Source organism: Aedes albopictus, chromosome 2, assembly GCF_035046485.1.
Source record: "Aedes albopictus strain Foshan chromosome 2, AalbF5, whole genome shotgun sequence".
NCBI lineage: Eukaryota > Metazoa > Arthropoda > Insecta > Diptera > Culicidae > Aedes > Aedes albopictus.
In genome coordinates this window covers 415,753,889-415,769,509 of record NC_085137.1, presented here as the reverse complement: position 1 = coordinate 415,769,509, position 15,621 = coordinate 415,753,889, and the positions used below count along the sequence as shown (strand labels likewise).

The 15,621-nt window shown below is 39.6% G+C and overlaps 1 protein-coding gene across 3 annotated transcripts in view; it reads left to right on the top strand.

The window, feature by feature from the left end:
* Positions 1 to 15,621, top strand: part of LOC109426813 (WD repeat, SAM and U-box domain-containing protein 1) — a 398,043-nt gene that overhangs the window by 59,590 nt on the left and 322,832 nt on the right. For 2 of the 3 annotated variants that reach the window (XM_062853510.1, XM_062853509.1), the window contains 4 exons: positions 5,955 to 6,044; positions 6,100 to 6,337; positions 6,537 to 6,868; positions 14,357 to 14,674. In XM_062853510.1, coding sequence (XP_062709494.1) covers positions 5,955 to 6,044; positions 6,100 to 6,337; positions 6,537 to 6,868; positions 14,357 to 14,526 — 830 coding nt within the window. In that variant the 3' untranslated portion in view covers positions 14,527 to 14,674. Of the gene's footprint in view, positions 1 to 5,954; positions 6,045 to 6,099; positions 6,338 to 6,536; positions 6,869 to 14,356; positions 14,675 to 15,621 lie in introns of those variants that run through there. The other variant, XM_062853511.1, reaches the window with a different exon arrangement.

Here is a 15,621-nt window from a genome sequence, read left to right as displayed (position 1 = left end):
GGGAAGCTGAATCCCGGGAAAATTGGAAGCCCTATTAATTATCATAACATTCTAACACACCTCAGTGTTTGTACTTGGTTTACTTGCGCTGTGCATGTTCGGCAGACAATCTGGAGATAAAAACGACAAAGAAAGATTTTTCGTATTGTTTGCACTACTCTTCTCTGGTTAGAGTAATTGATTATCAGGCCTACAAAACAAAAGAGTTTGCAACTGTTCACTTTCTTTTAGCTTTTTGTGACTCCATCCGCAATACAACAGCACCTCTTTTATTGTTATTACATATCAAATCTCAATTTGCAAATGTAAACGATTCTACTGCCCTCGGGCGCATAAATGTTACATGTTACAATAGAAAAACACGAGAAAAACGCATTTGAAGTTTCAAAATAAACTTTGGCTATTTTTTTTTAAACTTTGGCTCTTGTCGCATTTGCGTGACGTCAACGCAGTTCAACTATCAAAAATATATAAATTCATATGTTGACAAAATATTTAGAAAATATGTATCAAAATATGACGTTTAACATAAAAACCTCAAAAATGTCGAAATGTAACATGTGGCATTTATGCGTCCGACGGCAGTCTAGCTTATGCGAATTTGTATGCACACTTTTTTAACGAATTTATCTTTGCTCTTACGCGATTTAATTGCAATGTGAGTTGAACTGGCATAAGGGGGGATGGTTTTAAAAGTATGACAAGCAATGTTTTAGGTATAGGAGGAGGTTTGGATTGTGAAAAGAAGATAATCATCTAGCGAATTGGGAGTCGTGAGTTCGAGTCTCACCGGAGTACGTGGATTTCTTTTCATAATTTCAAACCTCAATTTGTTCATCGAGCACATGTTCTGTTGTGCACATGGATGTCAAAGCATTTTCAACGGTGTAAATTATTCTGGTTCCTCCAGGAATTAATTCTGGGAATCATCAAGAAGATCCTTTCCGGATTTCCTTTTTTGAGAATTCCTCTAGCACTTCCTTCTTGGAATTCTTCAAAAGTTTGTTTTGTGTTTTTTCAAGAAGTTGTTTCTGAGATTTCTCAAGGAGATTCTTGAAGTCTTTCTTGGATTCCTCCAGAAGCTCTTTCGAGAATTTCCTTAGGCCTTCCTTTAAGAGTACGTCCTGGAGTTCCCCAAGATTTTTCAAGATTGATCAGGAGTTGCTTCTGGGATTTATCCAAGAGTTCCTGCAAAGATTCCTCCTCGTGGGAATTTCAACCGTGATTTCTTCCGGTAGTTCTCCAGAAGTTCCTTTCGGAATTCACTCTTTCCTTTTAGGATTTCTTCAAAATTCTTCTGGGATTTGTGAAGGAGATTCTTAACTCCATACATTTTGTATGGGATGAGAACAATAAATGAAAAACAAACATATATGTACTTGAAAGTGGGCTTTTGTCACTTACACCCCTTTACTTCTAACCCCATCAATTGGATATTTCACTTTCGACAAAAAATATAACAAAAAGATTTGGTAAGAGTTACTTTTTCGATTTTTATTCGCCTGATAGTGCACCCGTGCCATGCTACCGTTACATTCGAACCAAAACTCCATAGAACAAGTATTGCATCAGGAAGTACATACAGGGTGTTTGTTTCCGGAGTGCAGATATTTTCAGGGTGAATAGGTCTCCATGAGTTATGAAAAAGTGCCCAAGGAACATGGGGTCGAAAATCACTGCTAAGTGAGTTAATCACATTTTAAGTTTTTTAATTTAGCTCATCTTTGAAACCCTCTATCTACTAAACTATCGGTCGTACCATCAATGTCAACACTCGAATTGAAAGCTAATGACTTCTATTATCTTAGCCTCTTGGACGTGAACTTTGTAAAATTAGTCTAAAAGGCTTAAATTTTCAAAACATTGCAAAACATGTCGAAAAAAACAGCACTTTTTCAGACATTTTTGATGATTTTAATATGAAAACAAAACTTCTGTTAAAAAAGTTCTTCTATAAAACACGCACGAACTTGTTCTCTAAAAATGTTTCTTTGACAGCAAAACTCTATCTTTTGTAGATTAGCTAGAAAATGATTTTGAAAATATCGCTCCAAATTGCATCAACACCATGCCAAAATAGTGGTCATCACCCCATCCGTTCGTGCGTTCGTGTGATGTTGCTCTACGGTATGAGGACGACGGCAGCTGCTGGTGCTGCCGTCGCGAACAGAGAACGAGTACGCTCTTTGTCGCGTTGTATCCCCGCCTGTGGAAGATTTCGAGGCGGAGTTTGGCTTCTGTGCCATATTCAGTTTGACGCGCACTATACACTTGTTTCGGACGGAGCGAATGCGCTGACAAAAGTGTATTTACAAGAGCATGCCTTTAAATCCTTCGCACTCGTACACGCAAAAACGGCTACGCTCAAAAATGTGTTCGGCCTGCACATTTTTAGTAAACATCCATGCCGCACATGACTGTGTTGGAAACACACATTTTTTTTAAATTGCTCGTACGCTCACATGAGCATGTATTTTGCAATAATTTCGACATGGCAACCTCACTGGGTTTATAAACCACCTTCAAATACCGAAAAATATTGATATTTTGCAAAAATGCGAGCGTACGAGCAATTTGAAAAAATGTGTGTTTCCAACACAGTCCCTGTGCGGCATGGGCGCTACTCAAAAATGAGAGTTTTTATTTTAGAGAGTAGCTCTGCTGCGGTGCTGTTCAGATGGGGAGGTCTATGCGTGCGGGAATTTAGAGCATGCACTAGAGAATGCACTTATTAAATGCATTTTCAAATGTATTATGTGTAGCGTTATTCTTCTTCTTATTACTGGTATAACATCCCCAATGGAACAGAGCCTGTTTCTCAGCTCAGCTGATAAACATGCAGCAAAAATTTGCGGGATTTCATGGTTAATAATGCTCATAAGAAATCTGGGAAATAAATTAATCATTTTAGAAGAAGTTGTTGGTTTTTAGAGAACGTTGGGGATTTTTAGGAAACATTGGGGATTTTTAGGGAACAATGGGGATTTTTAGGAGATATTGAGGATGTTAAAGGAAACTTAGGAATCATGAGGGTCTTCATGGCTATTGATGCTTTTGTGAAGTCTAAGCATTAAGTTGGACATTTTAGGAGAAGTCGGGGATTTTTAGGGAACATTGGAGATTTTTAGGAGATATTGAGGATGTTAAAGGAAACTTCTCCTAAAATGTCCAACTTAATGCTTAGACTTCACAAAAGCATCAATAGCCATGAAGACCCTCATGATTCCTAAGTTTCCTTTAACATCCTCAATATCTCCTAAAAATCCCCAATGTTCCATAAGGATCCTCAACTTCTCCTAAAATGTCCAACTTAATGCTTAGACTTCACAAAAGCATCATTTCCCATGAAGACCCTCATGATTCCTAAGTTTCCTTTAACATCCTCAATATCTCCTAAAAATCCCCATTGTTCCCTAAAAATCCCCAATGTTTCCTAAAAATCCCCAACGTTCTCTAAAAACCAACAACTTCTTCTAAAATGATTAATTTATTTCCCAGATTTCTTATGAGCATTATTAACCATGAAATCCCGCAAATTTTTGCTGCATGTTTATCAGCTGAGCTGAGAAACAGGCTCTGTTCCATTGGGGATGTTATACCAGTAATAAGAAGAAGAATAACGCTACACATAATACATTTGAAAATGCATTTAATAAGTGCATTCTCTAGTGCATGCTCTAAATTCCCGCACGCATAGACCTCCCCATCTGAACAGCACCGCAGCAGAGCTACGAGTGCGAAGGATTTAAAGGCATGCTCTTGTAAATACACTTTTGTCAGCGCATTCGCTCCGTCCGAAACAAGTCTGGTGCTCGATTTGAATAGGTCGTATGTGCTTTCGTCGATATAAAATTCGATCAGTTTATTTTAGTCATTGTAGCAATATGGCAGATATTTTGCAAACTTTTAATGATAGAACAGAAAGCCTGTTTTGTGAGGATTCTGCTGTATGTATCAACTTTGCTCAATTTCAACGGTTTTCGCTGTAATAAGCGAATCCAACTGATCGAATTTTTAATCGACAAAAGCACATACGACCTATTCAAATCGAGTTCCAGAAGTGTATAGTGCGCGTCAAACTGAATATGGCACACACTGAACTACAAATCAACCCAAATTTAAGTTGTTTTGACGCAATCCCGGTCTTCCGTGGAATAACTCAAATTTGCGTCAAACAGCGAAAGTGGTGAGTGAGTAGTTCTCGTTTGAGAGCGGCAAAAAAATTAACCCACTGGTAAGTTATTTTCACCCAACGGAGGCCTCAAATGACGCAAATTTGGGTTAACTCAAAAAAACCCAAATTTGGCTTCTTCCACGGAAGAGCAGCGGATGCGTCGGTGCTTCTCTCTTTGTTTTCGACAACATTGCGGTGGGGCGAGGGAGAAAACAACCCAACTTTGAGTTAAAACTAAATGCAGTTTAGCCAAATTTGAGTTTTTTAAACTTATTCTTTGGGTTTTAATATTTTTCCGTGCAGAAGCCAAACTCCGCCTCGAAATCTTCCACAGGCGGGGATACAACGCGACAAAGAGCGTACTCGTTCTCTGTTCGCGACGGCAGCACCAGAAGCTGCCGTCGTCCTCATACCGTAGAGCAACATCACACGAACGCACGAACGGATGGGGTGATGACCACTATTTTGGCATGGTGTTGATGCAATTTGGAGCGATATTTTCAAAATCATTTTCTAGCTAATCTACAAAAGATAGAGTTTTGCTGTCAAAGAAACATTTTTAGAGAACAAGTTCGTGCGTGTTTTGTAGAAGAACTTTTTTAACAGAAGTTTTGTTTTCATATTAAAATCATCAAAAATGTCTGAAAAAGAGCTGTTTTTTTCGACATGTTTTGCAATGTTTTGAAAATTTAAGCCTTTTAGACTAATTTTACAAAGTTCACGTCCAAGAGGCTAAGATAGTAGAAGTCATTAGCTTTCAATTCGAGCGTTGACATTGATGGTACGACCGATAGTTTAGTAGATAGAGAGTTTCAAAGATGAGCTAAATTAAAAAACTTAAAATGTGATTAACTCACTTAGCAGTGATTTTCGACCCCATGTTCCTTGGGCACTTTTTCATAACTCATGGAGACCTATTCACCCTAAAAATATCTGCACTCCGGAAACAAACACCCTGTATAATAAGCTTGTTATTAAACCTGTTAAACAATATGGTCATGAACATTATATTTGATTGCAGACGTCATTTATACACGAAAGCTAGTTCCTCGCGGTGTCCCGTTACGCTGGAATGTGTCAAATGCTTCATCGTCATTCACACCAGGTGAACCGATTCCTCTAGCCTATTATCAAAAGAAGCAAGAAGCACACAAACAAGCGACAATTATTCACTGCTGAGTGGCTACAAATGTGCAGAGTGATGCAAAGTGGGAATCAGGAACCTTGGTTTATTTCTCTTGGAACTCTGCCAAAATGCAAGTGATTTCCTATAAAAATTCCCTTATGAACGTTTGTAAATTTTCCTCATCGGCTTCTAGGTATATTTTTTTCCATATTTTATTATAAATTTTATGAAATTTTGAATAGATTAAACGAAGTCGTGTCCTACATGCTCGTAGTATTTAGTATTCCTGAAAGGATTCCGCTTGAACTTCCTCCGAAACTAACCAGAAGTTTGTATTTTCATGTTATTTTGTCTACAGATTCTGCCTGATACACACCAATACAATTTTCAGGAGTATTTTCATTTGAATTTGCTTCAAGAATCGGACAGTTATTGATAGATAAAGATAGAAATAGGAGGACGTAAGAAGTATGAATATGTTTTTTACAAGTTTGTCCATATTAAAAAGTGAAATTTGTTGGTACTTCTTCAATACAAATTCATTATGTTCTTCAAATTTTTAAACTGTAGAACCAACAGCTTTGCAGAACAAGTTGATTTTATAATTTTACACCGACCTTTGAATTAATTTTTCTTTTACTTGTCGTTTTGTAGCCGAAATTTCGAAACCGGACTGCTCCATCGATGCTGCTCACGACATGGGCGTTCTATCAGCAGACTTTTGCAAAGTCGTACATACTGATCGTAAGTATCCTTATCGAAAAACCATGGAGTTTCAACTGACCCACTCTTCACCCAGCCGCCGATAACTTTTCGATCATCTACACGGTGGCCACGTGCGGCACGGACCATTTCATCAAGATCTGGCGCCTTTTCTACATTCCTGCCAACGTGGACCGCAGTCGGAAGTCGCGATTGATTCCGACCACACCTCAGGAGCACTTTGCCGGCCAGTCGACAATCTACAGCACCGCGGTGATGAACGCCAGCTGCGTGCAGACCATTGCAGCCCACGGCAGTTCGGTGACATGTGTGAGGTAGGCAAATACCGTTCGATTGATGCCCCAAGCAGCCAAACAGCTAGCGAGCGCTCTTATCAGCCGGCGCGGGCGATACAATACAGTGTACTTGTCCGTTCAATCGATTCCAATCTCGCATATAGTGAATTGAACGAGCTTGTTCATTGTCTAATGGGTGTCGGTGGCCTAAATTTCCGTTGCCCTCTTTTGTTGGCAGGTTTAACAGCACCGGTACGCTGTTGATATCATGCAGCCTCGATAAGACCATTAAGATTTGGAACCAACAGGGAACGTGCATCAAAACGCTCTCGGAGCACTCACGCTACGTAAACTGTTTGGCCATCAACAGTGACTCGACGGTTATTGCGTCGGGGTCGAACGACCGCTCGGTAATCATCTGGGATTTGACGAACAATCTGACGATCGATTCACACATCACCGGGATCCGGTCGTTGCTGTTCAAGCTGGCATCGAAGACCACGGACATTCCGCTGGAATTCATTTGTCCGATCACACATGAGATTATGAGGGAACCGGTCTACGCCGAAGGTAGGTTTGACGTCTTGGACGGACTTTGGTTTGTAAAACTTTCAATGAAAAATTGATTTAGGAACAGATTTTTTTCTATTGGAGTATGAATACGTTGCATATACACTAAAGCCACTTTTTTATGCAGATTATTTGTATGCACATGTAATTTCAGGTCCTGAATAAAAAGAGAGAGAGCTATTCAGAACTCTCAGTTCAGAATCAATAGTCCTGTTTCATGAAGTAGGACAGGACTAATACTGCCCCCACTCGCATAACAGTCCCATATGCATAGGAAACCCAGCAAAGATAACTATGACAACGACCAGAACGCGATTATTGGGGAAATCAAATTGCAGAGGAGTTTCAGGGGGTCACAGGCGCGTTCTAGGGGGCCTCAGGGAGGTTTTAGGTATTCTCAATGGTGTTTCAGGGGTTTCCATGGGTTTTCAGGGGGGGGGGGTACTTGGAGGTCTCAGGAGTGCGAAACACAAAAACATTGACAAAATTTTGCCAGATTCAGGGGATCTGAGGGGTTTTTAGGGAGTCTCAGGAATGCTTCGGGGGTTCCCATGAGGGTTTAGAGCAGTCTTCCCAAACGAACACCAAACTCGCTAAGTACTGCTGTATTTATACTCCGCCTGTACTCTGACTGTGCGTTCGTACCGCAACACACAAATCAGTACCCAAACGTGTACTTATGTTCAAAGTTCGTTTCAAACACATGTTCGAACATATGTACAGTACATGTGTACTGTGCGAAACGAAGTGGGAAGCAATCGTGCAAAAAAGAACTTTCTCGAACGACGATTGACAGTTCGGCACCAATCGTTTGCCAATCCGAACGCCGCTTCGGGTTTCATTCTCGGTTTGTGCTCGGATCGATTTTCGTTTTGTACTTCTGTACGTACACAAGTTTTGTACTTGAGTACTCTTCGGTACGGAGTACGGTAGCAAACACGGGTACTCCGATGTTTGGCGTTTAATGTTCAACTCAAGTGCGAGAAAACGTACAGAAGTTGAACATGTGTCAAGTTTGTGGGAAGACTGGTAGAGTTGTACTTGGAGGTCTCAAGGGCGTTGCAGGAGGTTTCAGAGGATCTCAAGGGGTCTCTGGAGAATTCCAGACGAACTCTAGGGTACTTCAGGGGGTCTCAGGGGTGTTTCAGCGAGTCTCAGGAGGGTTTCAGGGGGTTCCAGGGCAGAGAAGAAAATTGTCGAACAAAAAAATAGATGTAAAAAACAACAAAAAAGGCGCGCCAATTACGCTGTCTCCCAACTGGTAACAGATATTTTTTTATTTATTTATTATTTATTTAAGTTCATCGGACCTTAAGGTCTACATAAACTGTTAAAACACACATTTACTTAACTTAATCTTAAACATAAACAACACTTGTCACGTTACAGTACTTACAGTACACAACCAATCTAATATTAAAGTAAACCAGATCGTCGAATTCTGTTTGCAAAACGATTGGACGGCTCGTCAAACTCGAACAGATCTTCCACAATGCTAAATGTCCGAATACATGCGGCGATGGGCTCATTGTAGCCATACAAGGTTCTGTGGAATCTGTGCACAAGCAGGGTTGAGTATCGCAGCTCTCTACTAGGAATCCGGAAGTTGAGCATCGCTCGCAGCTCTGGAGAATCAATTTCCCCATTTATAAGTTTTGCGATAAACACAGCCTGCTGAATTTTTCGCCGACGTTCTAGTGTGTCCAAACCAAGCAATTGACATCTCGCCGGATATGGCAGTAGGTTAACTGGATCTCGCCATGGCTTCGCAACGCCATTCGAACAAAACGTTTCTGAACTCTTTCTATCCGCAAACACCATGATACCTCATGCGGAAACCATACAATAGAGGCATTTTCAAGAATTGGACGTACAAGCGAGCAATATAACGTCTTGAGACAATGTGGGTCGTTAAAATCTTTGGCAATTTTGAGGATAAAGCCTAAACGTTGCGTGGCTTTTGAAACAATCATGGATCGTTGGCAATCGAACGCTAGTTTTGCATCTAGTTGGACGCCCAAATCACAAATTTCAGCAGTTCTTGTCAGAATAGTTCCATTGATATTATAGCCAAACAAAACTGGACTATCGAGGCGATTAAACGAGATTACGTGACACTTTGCTACGCTGATGACTAATTTATTTCTATGGCACCAATCAACAAACAGTTGAAGTCGATTTTGCAGAAGCAAACAATCATCAACAGATCGCACCTCAAGAAACAGTTTGAAGTCATCAGCATAAACTAGCTTACAACCGTCATCAAAAAGCAACGAGACGTCATTAAAAAACAAAACAAACAATAATGGCCCTAAATTACTTCCTTGTGGAACTCCAGATTTGTTTGAGAAGGGTGACGAAATAATGTTGTTAAGCCTCACACGTAGAACTCGTTCTGTAAGGTATGAACTCAGCCAAGTAACCAGTCTCAAGGAAAACCCAAGTCGAGAAAGTTTATGGAGGAGGATCTGGTGATCAATTTTATCAAATGCGGCTTTCAAATCTGTATATACAACATCCACTTGTGCTTTGGCTTCCATGGAAGCTAAGCATTTGGAAGTGAAATTCAACAAGTTTGATGTCACGGATCTTCCTGGCATGAAACCATACTGGTCGAAGGAAATATAATTCTTTGCACGATCTAACATAGCTCCACTTACGATTATCTCAAAAATCTTTGAAGATGCGGATAAACTTGTTATTCCACGGTAGTTTGCAACATTACGTCGGTCACCATTTTTGAAAATTGGGCACATAAATGATTGCTTCCATAAATTAGGAAATTTCGCCTGCTCAAACGATCGATTAAAAATAACGCTCAATGGCTCAGCCAAAACATGGACTCAGCCAAATATTGACAAGATCTCGAAAATTTTTGTTGAGGACAAAACCGAAGCAAAATTTTTTGCGTACTAATCAAAAAAACGATACTTTTTGATGACAGATCTTCAACAGCGTTGTAGTGTTTACCGACTCCAAGATACCCCACGTAAATCGCAGTGCAAGGCTAAAACATCTCTAAACTAGTGGTGTACGAATCTCTCAAACGATTTCAGATGGATACTTGGAGGTCTCTAGAAAGTTTTAGAGGGGTACTTGGAAATCTCAGGAGCGTTTCAGAGGGTCTCAGGGGGTTTCCAAGGGTCTTGGGGGCGCTTCAAGAGGTCTTTTAGAACGCCTTCAAAGGCTGCTGATACCTCCTGAAACGCCCCTGAAGCCCCTTAGAACCCCCTTATTTTGGGCTCTCTGGGAACTTCCTGGAAACGCCCTTGGCCCCAACTCAAACTCTTAGGAGCAAGACCTATTCTCGCGAACTAAGTTTCCTCATTAAAACCCTGACTTAATTTTATGCACAAAATTCCCTTTTTGATGACTCCAAATAAAAAATAGCTGTATGAAACCAAAAGATCATTAAAAGTGAACTCTGCAAAGTTATTGTGAACCTATTCATGCATTTGAAAAAAAATATGGGTAATTGGGGTTGACACATTATTGACATTCTGGAACATCCTGAACACCATTTTACAGAGTAACGCTACTAATCAACTATGGTGACCGGACCTACTGGAAGACTAATAGATATTACTTAATACTTTTAGAGCATTCCGGGTTGTCCAAACTGTCCTGGAATTTAGTCCTTAGCAGCCACAGCTGTACAGTATACTGCAATATAGTTATATTCGCAAAGGACTGTTGTCCAACTATTATCTATGAACCCCTTGCAATTGTACGAACCATTCCAAAATTAATTTGGCAAGTTCCGGATCAACCAAACTACTCCAAGTAGCAGAATTTCAGATTTACACTCGTAACAGAAGTCATACCCGTTATACAAAATAACGTTGCCTAAGGCTACTGGGCCTATTTGAAAACTGATAAATAGGGTCTGGGACCATTTGGGCAGGTGGACCTATTTTGAGCACTTGTTGCTATAACTTACTCAATTTCAAACCGATTGACTTAATTTTTGGGACACGATCAAATACGTAGGGACAGGCAAAATTTTCACTTTTTAAAAAATGTTTAACTATCTGTAACTTTTCGAAAAGTTCACCGAATATTTTCAAATTTTCACTGTAAGTTGGTCAACTAGTTGACACGAAGTTTCAGCCAACTTTGAGCTGTTTATATCTCCGGTTTCAATGAACCGAGTACAATGAAATTTTGACCACTTTTGACTCATATAATGAGCTTTGAAAAACGTTTGACTGAACTTAAGAAAAACAGTTATAACAATTTCATTTATTTTATGGTTTTTAACTAAATTGGTCTATTTTTTCAAATGCATCGCATTACTTTTTTCATGTTATTGCCGACTATTTTGTTTATTTCCGTCAAAACATATTTATATTCAATTCAATTAACCCGGGAACGCAGGTGGCCAAACATATTTTCGCGACAATTTTATAATGTCTTACGCCTATTCGTAGGGTTTATGACTTAAATATATGAAAAACATGTTCAACAGCTTGTTTCAACACGACAGTTTCAAACATCATGAAATTACAAGGATATTGCATACTTTTAGGCGTTTATCCGTGTATAAGAATTTATGTTCCTACTTACAAAATGGATTCCTTTTTTTTATCTGTATTAACGAGATTTTTAGCCCTGGGCTAAAATGGATTCCTTTACGAAATGCTTCGCTAAGAAATCCAAGGCCAGATTTAGACACTACTGTGATTGATCCATGGCTCATATAGCCGAGGCGGTAAACGCACGGGTATTCAGCATGACCATGCTGAGGGCGACGAGTTCAATTCCCGGTCGGTCCAGGATCTTTTCGTAAAGGAAATTTCCTTGACTTCCTTGGGCATAGAGTATCTTCGTGCCTGCCACACGATATACGCATGCAAAATGGTCATTGGCAGAGGAAGCTCTCAGTTAATAACTGTGGAAGTGCTCATAGAACACTAAGCTGAGAAGCAGGCTTTGTCCCAATGAGGACGTTACGCCAAGAAGAGAGAGAGTGTGATTGATCCACCGAGAAAAGCGGCCATGACGACCAAATGTTTCCCCAGAGGTATTTAATCGCCAATAGGGTGATTTTATATTGCAATATCTCAATCATCACCGACAACTTGATTGGAATTGCAGAATAGCAGCTAGTAGCAACCAAATTTGACTTCAATGTCTCCCATGGATCCTAAACAAAAGCATTGGAGTAGTTCCGAAGCGAAACTTTGCGAAACTTTTGTTGTATGAAACGGTTTGTATGAGGAAAATTTGATTTTTTTTTAATGTGGCATCATTTAATAGTTTTACAATCAACATTTCTAAGTCTGATACGTCATTCGAAAGGTTTATAAGCAAGCTTTTAGAAACTACTTTAACCCTTCAGCGCGCGCGCTGTTGTAAAAAGTACAACACTACCAAAAAACCTCGCTTTTCGTATACAGCGCGAGCGCGGTGCAGTTTCGGTTGCTTGATGGCGCGTCCTGGTCCTGGTTAAAAGTTTAACATTTATCATTTAACATATCATTCATTTTATCAAAAATTGACAATAGTCTCGTTCTGCTGCCAATATCTCGATAGGTATAGGGATTAGCAAACTAATATTCTAGACTTTACTGGTCCAAAAGAGGTCTACTTTCAACTACCGAAACTAAATCTCAAATTGAATAAAGTCGATTTTCGATTTTTGACCGCCTGAATTCCCTTAGTGGAGCGGTCGCGTCGTGTACTCAGTACACGCACCATGAAAAATACACGCTTTTGATGCACAGCGTAAACGTAATGCCATTGCAGGTAGTCAAAGGCGCAACTGCTCGAAGGTTAAAGGGAATTTAAGCGAACTTTTGAAACGATGTTAAAGTTTTGGATAATTTGGAGTTATATTTTTTTATCTTTATTATCGAGACTGTCAGCCCGAGGCTGGTTCGTCTCCGTGGTGTTATATTAGAAAAGTAATGTAATCGTTATAATTTTCTTCCGTGGTAAGAATTTCTAGTTAAGTCAAAAGTTTTTAAAAGTTGATTATATTAGTCATAAATGCTTAAGAAATCGCGGGAGGAATTTTTGCAGAAAATTCGTGAAAAACTTCTGAAGAAATCCTTGGAGAAGCTCTAGTAGAGATTCCAGGAATAACTCCTGTAGAAAATTTGGGAGAAATTCCGGGAAGATCTGCTGAGGAAGTCCCAAGAGGAATACCGGAAGGAATCGATGAAAATCTTCAAGAAGAATCCCAAGAGAAACACCAGGAGCGACAACATCTGAGACATGTTCTGAGAGAAATTGATGGTTTGTGGAGAATTCGATCGAGATAAATTCTGGAAGAAATCCCACGAAAATTTCTGTGGACAAAAGGCAGGAGGAACTCCGAAAAAGAATCCTCAAAAATCTCGAAAAGAATTGTTCGGATCTTGTAAAACTGCCGATAGGAACCCGAAAAAAAATTCTAGGAGGAATTCAAGAAGGAATACTAGGAAAAATGGCATGAAAATCTACAGACGCGTCTGTTGTAAGAAATCCCTTCTCCAGATTCCTTCTTAATTTAACTTGCTTTTCAAACAATCATCCGGAGGTATCTTTAATTTCTTCACAGGCTTCAGTATTACGAAAAAAAACTATGTTTTGAAAGTGGTCAATACAAACATGTAGTAAAATCTCATATACGGAAAAAGTAAACACTACATATACGAAAAATTCTTTATTTATCCCTTTCGGGACGGAGCGCAAAAAAGTGAAATTTCCATACAAATTGCTCAACTTTGGCTCTCCAGAAATCTTAAATTTCCCAAAAAGCAACAATTATTTATCCTCATTTGAAAGAACTACTCTTTATCTTTCGATTTCTAGCTTTGGCTACTTAGATAAATCGGAGACAATAAATATGTGACAGATAAAACTTTTTCATGTATTACGGTTTTTACCCACTTTTTATTTACCTTGTTGTGGTAAATCACAGGCAATGTAAACAAAAGTTTGTTTACACACAAACAAGTATGTATAAGTAATGGCTGAATTATTGAAACAGTTTACATCACATAAAACAAAGTATAACAAATGAAAAAAATATGCAAAACTGTTACCGCTCAACAGCACAATTGTGCTGGTTCGTCACAAAAGGGTTATACCAAAAATATTGTAAACTCTGTGGAATTTACTTCAGAGTAGATCCACAAGTAGTAAAGTTAGCTATTTTTTATTCATAGACCCAAAGTTTTATTATCGGTGCAAAATTTTCCCCTGTGAAGCGGACCTGGTGTGATGGTTAGAACACTTGACTATCACGCCGAGGACCTGGGATCGAATCCCACTCCCGACAAACTCACAAAATGTGAGTTCTTCCTTCGGAAGGGAAGTAAAGCGTGGGTCCCGAGATGAACTAGCCTATTTAGGAGTAAAAATATTGTTTTCCTGAGTATTCCAGGTTTTTCCCTGTTAAATAAAATTCTCTGAGGATTTTCCAGTAGTTATCCTATCTTATAGTTTTTTGAAAAACAATGTTTGAACTAATTTTTCATACTTTCATTCTTCATTTCCCAGACGGGTTCACGTACGAGCGCACGGCCATCGAGGAGTGGTTCAGCCGCGAGAAAATCGTATCCCCGATGACCAACGTGGAGCTGTCCACCGACGAGCTGGTGGAAAACGGTAAACTCAAGCAGAAGATCGACGAGTACATCAAGACACTTGATCTGGATAGTTTTGAATAAGGAGGTGCATGGTCACGCACGAGCCTCCCTTTCAGGGACTGATTATTCAGCATTTGTTGTTTTTTTCTTTCATTCTTGATGTTATTATGATATTGACATAGAGTTATTTTGTTACACATATCTGTAAATGTTGTTATCAACCTCAGAACTGTGGGTTTTTCTCTTCTTGTGATAATTCAGCGGACCAACAAACTTCCCAGATTCGCTGGGGGTATATTTTGGACACAGATGTATGTAATCTGTGTAGGTGTTAATCATACATTATATAGCGTTGGTCGCGCAGTGAAATGTATGGAGGGAGATTAAGAGGAAGAGAAGTAGGGAATCGCGCCACTTGGGCGGTTGCTTCTATATTCGTCTGTTTTCCACTATAACTCAGTCGAATTTGAACCAATTGACACAACTTTTGGAATGTGGTGAGATAGGCATAGTATCTATCCGTGTACAACATTTTAAGTCAATTGGCTCAAAATTGACTGAGTTATAGTGGAAAACAGACGAATATAGAAGTCACCGCCCAAGTGGCGCGATACCCTATGTATAGTTATTGGTGTGTAACCGTTTTGCTCAACTCATTTAGATGTTTTTTTTTCTGTACCCAATCCATACGTCGATGGTTGATGATGATGGCCGGTCACGACGAAAACGGCTTCGTCAACGCGAATAACGTAGAAACACAGGATGAGTAAGGGTGATCACGGTGAGAGAAGGTAGAATACTAGTTGAACGATTCGGTTTCCCCTGATTGAGGTATAACCAAGGGTACAACTTTATGATTATAAGGGCGTTTCGGCATATGCTGTACACTGGTGCGTATGGTAAAAGGGCATAATGCGCCCCACCGGGGCAAAACGCCCCCCTTCATTTTCTTGCGATTTTAGCGCTTTTCGCATGCGTGATCGATTAGAAATCATAAATATTGAAGAATAATTGCCATCAAGCTGATCCATTAGTTGATTGGTATAGAAAAGCAATAAAAATATCAAAAAGTCTGAAATCGAGGCCTTTGGCGTAATATTTTACCTCTTGTAAGCTGACTCGATTGTAAACGAAGCTAGATCTGTTCGCTTGTATTATGCTGCAACTTTTATGCAG